General features: G+C 39.3%; 1 protein-coding gene across 1 annotated transcript in view; it reads left to right on the forward strand.

Annotated features, from left to right (window-relative positions):
• Positions 1-10,858: 10,858 nt before the first annotated feature.
• LOC140952532 (protein amalgam-like) overlaps positions 10,859-11,478 on the forward strand; it is a 10,661-nt gene continuing 10,041 nt past the window's right edge. The window contains exon 1 of the mRNA XM_073401957.1: positions 10,859-11,136. Within this exon, the coding sequence (XP_073258058.1) occupies positions 11,079-11,136 (58 nt within the window). The 5' untranslated portion in view covers positions 10,859-11,078. The remainder of the gene's footprint in view (positions 11,137-11,478) is intronic.

An 11,478-nucleotide genomic window follows, 5' to 3' on the forward strand; every position in this document is an offset into this window, starting at 1 on the left:
CTCGGTAACCTATTGAACTGATAATAGAGTGATTTTACTAAACCCGTGAAACAAGTAGTAGAATACCACGGACTTTTATGCACTTATTCCATTGTCTTCTTTTGTTTACCTCTCTTGCTATTTTGCATTATTTGTTAGTATCTGTTTCTCGGTTCAATTAAAATCATTCTATTTTGACTATTTTGAAAGATTCTTATAATAGTCAAGCTCTATCAGCCTTGAACACATCAATCAAGCAACTATGATCCAATATCCTCATGAAACACGCTGCTTTTAAGTAGGATTCAATTTCTTTGGTTTAGACTTCCTATCAACCGAATTTGAAGATTCATGCAATCGCAATGTCTCAGCAGGTATGAGCCGACAACTGCTATAGTATTACTTTGTACCCATGTGATTATTCCTCCTTACCTTACTCCTGCGTTCGTTTATGATGACACTTAGTCAGTTGCGATTTTAAGCACAAGCACCGTTTGGAATTAACATGCCCCCCAAATTTTCTGTTTCACCAGAAAATGATTTTCTCTTTAGTCGCGAACACTAGACATTTACTTATAAGTCTGAAAATTATAAAAATGAACTCGTTCAAAGAGTGAGTAAGCCGTCCGGCAGACACAACAGCGCAGCGCTTCAAAATTTGCTAATAAGAGACTGAGACAGAAGGGAATACGTAAAACTTTCTTACTTGAAAGGTAGCTGTCCCACATCCACTGTTAGTATTAAATTAACTTCAGAACAGGACGAGTTATCCCTCTACTTCGACAAGACTAAGCCGGTGCGCATTAGAAGCAGTCAGGTATAGTGGTTCTGAACAATCGACAGCGTTGTGACCAGTGTTCCACTTCACATCCAATGCATGACCTCAAGTATTCATTCATTTTGGGTAGTATGCCATTAATGAAACAATTATTCATTTTATAAACACTGGATTTGGCTGGATGAGCGTATGACTTACGAAACCTCTGTTATTAAATTTAACACGCAACTAGAATTTTTCATTTTTATATGCCATATTTCTTGGTCAAGCAACTAATTTTAGTTAAAGATGGTTCACTTGGGGAACGCTTTAAGATGCCTGTACCCGCCATCTTTCCCTCTTAATTTTCATAAGTCATCAAAATACAAGAATTCTTGGCCGGAACTCCAGAGAAAGGAAGCTGCAGACAGTCTGATTGGAAGCGCTGCGTTTCCCAGCGTCGTTGACTATACAGCACATGCTGAACCGAAAAACATGACAGAAGATAGAATTTCCTTTTTAGATAGATTTTACGCGTGTGAGAACGAGTAACTGGCGGTTTTTAAGGTGTGTTTTTTCTTTTGTGGTTCGTAAAGTAAAGATTCAGCCGCGCGATTCTGTTTCGACCTCGGTTCAGCTTCCGCGCGGCTTTGGGAACCACAAAAGAAAAAACATCTCAAAAACCGCCAACTACGCAGGCTGAATATTAAGGAGGATTAAAGAAGCGTGCTCCTTACAAGGATAACCTGGGTAAGCAGTTCTAGGAAAGTAGGGAAATCAGTTTCCAATAACTAAAAAGTTCATGAACTTAGACCTGTTTGGCCACTTTTAGAGCTTGAGACGACTGAATCCAGTATTTTTAATTTTCTAATGATAAACGTTGTGAAACGCAACCTACGCACTACAGTTAACTTCCTGCCGAATTGAGGAAGTAGAAAACTGTCACAAGCACTGAATCAAATACCAAGTGCAGTGTCATGATTCACAGTTAACCGAACCGCTTTAACCGTGTTGCAGCATTTTAAAGTAAAGAGCTTAATATAAGGTCTCTCACAGCAAGACAAGAAAGAGATGAATTTTTCAACGTATTTAAAAAATGTCCAAAGTTTTAGTAAAGCCAAAAAACTGTACCTACAAACACAAAAAAGTTTTGAAGTGTTGCTCAAAAGCTTGGTCACTGGAGTATGCAGGCATCCACACTTTCAGGACAAATCTCCACCAGTCATCAAGAAGATAGCTGGGTATTGGCCTCGCAAAAAAGAGCTTGGCCAATATCCAGGCATCTTGACTGAATGTTGGTCAATAACGCATAATCATTTATAACAATAATAATTATTAGAACTTTGTGAACATCTTTTCCAGAAAGGCTTTTTATATTGCTTTAAAAGGGCTAGGTTATCCTATGCTATATTTTGTTTTTTGAGAGGCTTAAATGTGTTTTGGCTTAAATTAAGTTCCAAAAATAATGGTCCAGTTTTGTTATTTAAAACTTAATTGAGGCACTGGGACTGGTTCCCATCACCTCTTGCTTTGTATGACAAAGACGATCATGGATTGAAACTTGGCCAACTTTTTCAATTTAAAATAACGCTGTGATTGCATAAATCACCAAGAATTATCATGGTTTGTGCTTCCTGATGAAATTGGCTTGATGCATGTATCTTCTTTATAACTCTACAAGTCAAGCATTTTGTGTAAGGGTAAAGACACTAAGAGCGCTTTCCAAAAGTCGGAACTGGCCGGCCAGACCATGGCAGGAGCAGTCATTTTGACAATGAAATAGCTTTTTCCTAAGAGTTTTTGCTGAAAAACCATCTCCTTTGTGCATTAGTATTTAGGTTTTGACTGATCTAGTTGGATAGTTGTGATTAAAAGTGAAATTCTCGTTACTACTGGAATGGTCTGGCCGGTCAATTTTGACAAATGGAAAGTGCCCTAAGTAATGACTTCAGCATAGAAGTGACCTAAAACGTAAACATGAAACACATAAACGGTTTTAGCAGACTTGTATTATGTAAAACTGTAGCCATACTTTGTTTGTTGATGTATTTTTTTGCATTTGAATCTTTGCACTGGTCATAGAATGATTGTGTAGTTTAGACCACCATGTCAGAAGAGTAAGAATATTTCCTGACACCATAATTATAAAATTATCCTGAAGCAGAATGGTCATATGAGTAAGTGGTATATGGTCATACAGTTTAGTATAGTACTTAGTGGGACTGTTGACAGGAACTGATGTTTTGGCAATGCGCATGAAAATGATGATCACCTTGTTGTCAAAACGTTAGTCGCTGTCAACAACAGTCCTACTCAGGACTACAATGTACATTCACCCGACAAATCATATTCCACTTTGTTGAAATATTATAGACAGCCAAACATATCACTAGCCATAAACTGCACATGAAAGTGTTTATCACTATCTGCTATAAAGGGTATTAATTTGTTAACAGATTTGACATTTTCTTTACCAAAAAAAAAACACTACGTGGTCCTACAGAAAATTTCTAGTGGATTTCCTAAAGGAAGCCTCTTACTATTCCTGTTCATTGCTAGTGTGAGTAGGCACTCACATTTAAAATGTAATTTAACTTAACCAAAGTAATGAATAAATACCAAAAGAAGACCTGATTGTCAGTTTAGGAAGCAAGAAGAATAAAGAAAGTACTTGGAAAGATTGCTGTGGTTTTATTTGGTGCAATAAAAATGTCGATAGAATGGGTTTTTGTAACTATAGATGGCGGGAAAACCACCCCAAGATGGTGAAAAGCGCTTTTTTCACGATGGAAATAACTTGGAAACACCAGTTTTCGACTCGTAAACTCGTGTTTCCGCAATAGTTACATCCGATTACGTTGACGGAAACATGAAATTGACTTGTTTCCGGAACGTTTTTGCGTGTTTCCGCAAGGATGCCAAGCATTTACACTTGCGGAAACACGTGTTTGCTTAGACGGAAATTTGACGGAAACGTACAAAAAAGTGGTACGATTCCGCCGAAACCGCAGCGACGGAAACACGGGTAAACGTAATGTATCCGCTAACGGAAACATGTGATTACCGTCATGTTTCCGCAACGGTTTTACGTGTTTACGTTAAGTTTCCATTTACGGATTCTTGAAATTTCGTCCTGTGTGCACGTAAGTTATATTAACGCTATAAGAAAGAGATCCAAAATAAATGTCATTATATTGTCACTATGTACCAAAATATGAACAGCACCATAGGGTGTCATCCACAATCTCTCCACCACTGTTGCCGCTTTGGTGTAGAAATTCAGGTTGAGAAAAAATGTATGATACGTCAGGCTTGGGATTTTTTTCTTATATAGGTAAATTTTCAGTAACATCGTCCTGAAAACTTCCCTGAAGCTAAGTAAGACAAACAGGTAAGTTAATGTACGTTAAATCGTGACGAGTTAACGCTTTTTGCAACATCTCAGTTCAACATCCGCTTTTTCGTCACAGCAACCAAACTACTACGTTTATCAGACTCGTCATAAGTGTGTGGGTGCGGGTATTAAGTTATACGCCTACGCTCTACTTTATATATTCAATAGCAATTTCCATCATTTAACAGTATCCTCTAAAATAACCAACGAAACGAGGTGAAATAGCTGCTCGCAAGAATCAGTTTCTCTTTTCTCAAAAATTACACAATCACTAGATTTATTGAAGCGCAGCTAATGTATCACACGCAAAAAAGTAGCCAATCTTGGGTAAGTTTAATGCTAGTCGTGTTAAACTCAAATGCAGCTATGGCAGACTCGTTTTTCGTTAACCAACCACTGGCAATTTGAAATCGCGCTTTGAACATCGTGATATTAAAGACAGTTAAAATTAAACACTAAGTTTAAGTTCAAGTTAATTTCAGTATTTTTAATAGAAAATTTGCAAAACTGCTCTACCCACAAATAGTAGGGCTAGCGTAGGTGGGTAGAGAAAATCAGATAGTTTTAAAGCACTAAAAGTCTAAATAAATACTAAAGAAAATAAATGAAGGAAGTAGAAATTTGTTCTAAGTTGGACTGCAGTAAAGGCGAAAGGCTTGAACAGTTCTCACAAGGTTTTTTTATTCTTTTGAGAATTATAAGTGCTTCAACGTAAACGTCCTCAGTATGCACAAGAGATAATATGAATTCATGAACATAATTTTCGAAGGCCTTTTTTGGATAGTGGCGTATTCGGCGAGGATGCTGTTCCCTAACTTGGATCCAAATCTGGTGAAAGATCTGCTGGCAAAACGACTGAGCCGCATCTCAAAACTTACGTCGACGCCATATGTGGCTTAAGTTTGTTGTTGGTTCTCTCCCTTACTCCGAAAGGTTTTTCTCCTTGTACTCCGGTTTTCCCCTCTCTTCAAAAACCAGTATTTCCAACTGAATCCCAGTCGATCAGGAATCAGGTAGACGAGGAACCACTTAGAGGATGTGCTATCTCTAAATTATTATTTATTTATTTATTTATTCTTCACAGCTCAGTGGATAAGACCACGTCCCCTTCAGTAGGGCATCGGACTGCGTAATTTAGCCTGAGTGTGCCAGGCTCTCAGAGACTAGGGACGTCGAGAGAGTTTTTACGATCCCTGCACATAACTATCTTGGGGCCTGGAACTTGAGGCTACGTAAAACAGTACTTTCCCAGTCCGGGCCATAACCAGAACTGGATATATGATTTCCTGTAATCTAATCGCCTTGCACAAAACCAAAACATTGCTTAGATCGCGAAAGGATTAAGACCTAGAGGAATAGCGAGCATAAATAAATCCATGGCGGCTGCGGCGATACCGGACGATGTGGAAAGCTGCTCGGCTGTAAAGAAAACATTCTCACAAAACGATGGAATCATATATCTTTCCAATAGTATCGATCTTTCGACTTTTGGGACCTGTGGAAAATTCGACTGAGAAGTCGTTTTCCTTATATAGATTTCCTTTTCTACCTGACTCGCAGAAACTCGCGATCAATAAGCTTTCAGCAACCTTGTTTACGACTTTCTACGACGCATCCGTCCTCCTCACAAATCATAATTTCGCTCCCAAGCTCGGTAAAGGTTCAATGTTTCCTTGATTTTCGGAAATGCTTTTCTATTTCTCAGTACTTAGCAAGGGTCTCCTACTTTTCAAAGGCTTTTCAATGCGATTGGCCTGCTTGGCTTAAGGAACGCTGGTTTGTCTTTATTCGTACGCGTATCAGCACGGCTGATTCGCAAACACTGATGTTCCTGCGCCGCAGATTTTTTGTTAACTGACGAAATATTTTGGTTTCTTTACTGATCCAATTATTTGTTTCACTATACTTTAGAGAGAAGTAACCAGCTGTTACGCGATTCAGTCAATCGTAAGAAGAAGTCAAAGAGGTGAGAATACTGGTAGCCTTTTGAGGGCTCATACAAGAAGAAAAACCTCACGCAGTATCAAAGAACGATCGGATATGCTGGTGGACTTCAAGGGGACTGATTTTAGTGATCCAAAAACAGGTATTTATGCAACAGTTCTCCTAGAAGATGCATTCAAAGGTGGATTTCCAGTGTCGCGTAATTTTTACGTACGAGGTACGTAAGCACGTAGATTTTACGCGCGTAAAGAAATCGCGAGGCAAGTATAAAGTGTCGCGCGTAAACGTAAAAGTTGAGCGAGTTTTACCTCCACGTTTACGCGCGACCTTTCATCCACTGCCTCTATATTATTTCCGCACGTCTAGTAATAAGCGCCTACGCTTGTAAAAATTACCCGAAGGGAAATCCACTCTAACAAACGTAATGAGCGGTAACAGTGTTGGTCAGATCGCTACTTCGAATTTACTGAAGAGCGCACTCTTGTTGTGGGAAAAGTACTGAGCTATTAGCAACAAAAAACAACGTTGATTGGTAGTGTAGCTTGAATAACTGAAAAGGTACTGCAAGCAAATATGTATGTGAATCTAGAAAAAAAATTAGAACTAAATTGTATCCGTTATAGTGCGCAATGCGGTATTATTCTGACCGACGCGAGTCCCACAGAACTTACTGTGGCTCTCTTTTCGCGCTGATTCGAGAACTGATTTGCTCATTTTTGTGTGACGTGTTCAGTTTTCAGAATAGCTGATTTGATTTTCGTTCAATGGAACCCAAACTGCCGCATTTTCACTCATTTGAACTCCCGGAAGTTAATGTCAAAATTGGTCAAAAGTGGGGGAAAAACCTGGGGTTCGCTTGCCTATTCCGATCTGGTCTATATTAAATAATGACGTCAGAGGGTTATATTTAGTAGTCCTGCGTCCCTTTATACCCGACCATTATCTGGGGCCGAGCTTCTAATCCACATTTTGCAATGATATATCATCCGACTAATTCTAGGTTATAAGTAAAAAGGCTGTTTGAGCCTCTTCTATCCAGTTGTACCAATTGTTCTTTCAGTATTTTTCGTGGAAAAGAGTCAGGAGGAAATGGCGAATGTGTTGAGATACCGTGCGAGGGGAAAAAATTACTATCTGTGTGTAAACGACAGCGGCGGAGTCAAACTTCATGTAAGTTGAACAATGCATGTACTAATGAAGATCTCTGCTTGCTATTCCTCTAACTGATATGAGCCATACACAAAAGGCGCATGCGTGATGCATGCACAGTTAGCATAACCTTTTCCGGCCTTAGTTTGTCTTGTTTTTTTTCCAGTGTCCCAATGTCATACTTCCCGGTGCAAAAATAGCTATTCCGGTACTCAATGTACCCCTTTCGGATCCCTAATGAAATGGTTTCTATCACCTGCTACAATGTAACGATAGCGACTTAATTTAGTCGAAATGATTGGTACGTGAATACCATACAGAAACTGGACTGGTAGCTGTGAACTTAACTCCGCTCTTACACTTACATTAGTATGCATTTAATCGCAATTTCTTCTGTCTACAGAAATTGATACAGTTTCCTAGAAATAACAAATAATTCTTTCTCATCGAGAAGATCAATAATGGATTTGAATCTCTAGTCACTTTTAAATCACTGAAGACCAAGCAACATCTCTACTGTGATGAGCACGGAAAGGCTTTTATGGGGAACGCAAACTCTATCGATGGGCCCAGAGATCATCAGGCATGGTTCACTTTCATAGAACACAGAGGACACATATTGCTGCCGCATGCGAATGGTAACGGTGTCGAATCAGAATATGACAATGTGCATGCAGATATGGGGGACGGAAATTCTAGGGATTCGGGAAGAAGAAACTTGGATATTCTAGAAATGGATATGTACAGGGAACGCCGTGAACACAGCTCAGATAATATAATCTACGTATCAGCAGTATAACCCAGTTGTGTTTACTACGAAGACCTGCTCATTTTTAAGAAGTAAACTCCTTTTTTCACGGAATTTGAGCTTTTTCGAAGAATTTTTTGTGTGCACGGTCGCGTCTCTCATTTAAAAGTAGATAGTACGAAGTTGTTAATAGCGTCACTATTTCTTGACTAAAACACCACACGGATACATACGAAAACGAGCAACATACAAGTAACATACGGATGCATACGAATACATACGAGTAACATACGAATAGGTACGAGTAACATACGGATCGGATACACACGAATACGCATACGAGTTACGTACAAGTAACGTACGGATGAAAGTAACAATACCAATGCATACGAGTAACATACGGGGAACATACGAATGCCTTTTTCATTTTTTAAAATAGTTTTCAGTTTAAGTAATTTTCAAGTGTAAATGAAGCAAACCATTGAAATATTCATTTACAACAGTTTTCAACAGTTTCTTAAAATATAACTTAAGCGGTTATTCATATCACACAATTTCTTAAACTCGTCAAGGTACCTCACATCTCCCTACTGCTACCACCCCTATGTATTCATATGCACCCTTAGGCTACTTGTATGTACAGATGTATTCGTATGTTATCCTTCTTTATATAACTGAACACCAATGAAATACCAGGTGAACTTTCGCGCGAAAACTTGATATCTTCATAAGTGAAAAAAACATGTTATCTTCACACGTGAAATATCACCGTTGCTATGGCTACATAATAAATCGCGCCTTTCACAGCAAAAACATATTAAAGTGAAATGGTTCGGTATTTCATTGGTGTTTATATAATAAATAGAACATTCCATGGCCGCTTAGAGATACGAAATTTCTCTTCTCGTGTTAAAAAATATTTCCTTTAAAAACACTCGACGAGAAAAATTTCAGTCGTATCTGATATGAATTACGTAAGTTACATTTTGAGAAACTGAAACTGTCTCATGAATGTTTTAATGGTTTACTTCATTTACACTTTTCAAAGTTTCTTAAATTGAAAATTATTTTAAAAAATGAAAAAGACGTATGTATCCGTATGTCTCTCGTATGCATCCGCATGTTATACTTGTATGTATCTGTATGTTACCCATATGTTACTCGTATGTATTCGTATTTAACCGTATTTTACTCGTATCCATCCGTATGTTACTTGTAGGTACCCGTATGTTGTCCTTGTGTTACTCGCATGTTACCGGTATGTACCCGTGTGGTGTTTTAGTCAGAGATCCACTATTTTGCAGTCGAAAATCTAAGCGTCCTTTCAGTAACAGACTTTGAAAGCAGATGTCTCAAGCCATGGCTTTAAAAGTCTCAAATAAAAGGAATGAAAAGACTTGCAAAGAGGTCAGCATTTTATTGAGAAACTTGAAACTGACGTTATTTTAAGTTATAAAACCTGATGATCTGAAATCAACCATGCCCATCTTAAAAAGTGTTGGGGGCCAGGAGGCTAAGGGGCTAAAGCCCCCTTAGACCTTCCCTCTTCGCGGCCCTTATTGTAGATCATTGTAGAAAATTCCCTAGAAATAAGGTCACCAAGGCTCGATGCATTTCCCTCTCCGCATATCTTTGAGGTGCACTAATCATGCGGCAAAGGGTGGGTCGTAAAATAACACCCCCCCTCCCGCCCCCGCTGATTTGTTCTTTACAGTCTAAATATATTACTTAATTATAATACTCCGCCACCGTGCATCTCAGAGGTGCAATGTTATTAACGTTAGGCTTAATTTAGAACAAATATATTTGCTTGTGAATAAACCAGAACATGTTTCGACTTCCCAATTCTTTCCAATATTGTTTTATCGTATTGGACTTTGCTGACTAAACCTACAAAGGCTCATTTTTCTCTGACGACAAATAAAAAGAATATAATTCTGATAATTGTCAGAGTGCGAGTATTGTTCTCTTTTTAACGTTACCTTTCGTTCTCTAGTATTTTTTAAGTTGACGTCAAACTGACGAATAATCATTTACGAGATTTACTATACTCTTTTTAATTTCGGTTTAAGTGAAGGGAGGATGACAGGGGCGGATCCAGTATTTTTTTTAGGAGGGGGTGCACTCATCTCTTGCTCTTCTTCAACACCAATAAACCACATAGTTATTTTTTTTTTTGGCAGAATACCAGTTGTATTAGAAAACTGCAGGTCATCTCAGGGGGGGGGGGGGGGGGTGCGCACCCCCTGCACCCTCCCCCTAGATCCGCCCCTGATGAAGAGGTAACTCACTATCGGGAAACTGCTTGTGGTGAAATGTTGTTGGGAAACTTTTTCACGCTACAACTGGCTGCGCTTTTCCTGCGTCGTTCGCCTGCCTATAGCCCGAGCGGGCTACCAAAAAAACCTAAAAAAATCCCTGTATTAAGAATATAACCCCCCAAAATCCCATGCGTTAAATATTTTAAAACCCAATCCCTCAAGTCCGCCCCCTAAAAAAATACTTGCCAAGTTCTCCAACCCCCCCCCCCCCCCCCCCACCCACCCAAAAAAATCCCGGAATTGAAAATTTCAAAGCCCAAAAAATCCGTCGATCTTCCACTCGCTACTCCTTGCCAGTAGCCTCTTAGTGTTCCCCGATCTTCCCCACCCCTACCCCCTTTACTACTTTTTCAACTATCCCTTGTTTCCTTTTTCCTGGCACCTTTGTCAGTATTCCTGATAGACAGCTACTTCAGCAAGAAACAATGTTTAAAGCGTAGGCTAGGTGGGATGTTAAAAAATCAGGGTTTGTGTTCCAACCCTCCACCCCTCCAACGGTTGACGTTGAGGGGTGGGGCGAAGACTACCCAATTCCCAGAATTCATCATCTTCACTACGACTTCCTGCTTCCTGTTATGGCTCAACCAATTCGTAACTGATCAATATCATTTGGCTTGTTTATTCAGGATTCAGGTGAGGTATCCTGTCCATTTCAGCCAATGAAAGATGCAGAACGCTGTTCTAATATAATCGACAGAATTTTTATCAGTAAGGCTTCGACTGTTAGCGGACGAGGAGTCCATAATTTGTCCTTTCAAGCATACCACTACTGACTGATGAGATCCGATGGCATATGATCGACACACTTTTAAGGTATTTCTTGCGTTGGTCTTCTTGTGTGCAGGTAAGAATTAAATAACAGTGAAACTGGAGTTGTCAGTCGGAGACTTAAGTGCTAAGTTTTAGTTAATTAATTAGTTCAAACTTGTGCTCCTCTTTCAAGCAATCTGCTGTCCACTAGCCAGGGGCACCCACCGACCAACGTTTTCTCTATGCGTTTGAAGCCTGTTTATTATAGTTAATTTGGAGTTGCCCTAAAAACACCTCTATTATTCAGGGAACACCCTCGAGGCCAAGGCAAGTGTCCTCTTAATGGAGGTTGGGCTGGGGGTTGTTAACAATTAACCAATCAATTAAATATTTTTATGAGAGGCGAAAAAGGTGTCCACTCTCGCAGGCTGAGAAT

Source organism: Porites lutea, chromosome 11 (assembly GCF_958299795.1).
Source record: "Porites lutea chromosome 11, jaPorLute2.1, whole genome shotgun sequence".
In the NCBI taxonomy this organism is placed as follows: Eukaryota; Metazoa; Cnidaria; class Anthozoa; order Scleractinia; family Poritidae; genus Porites; species Porites lutea.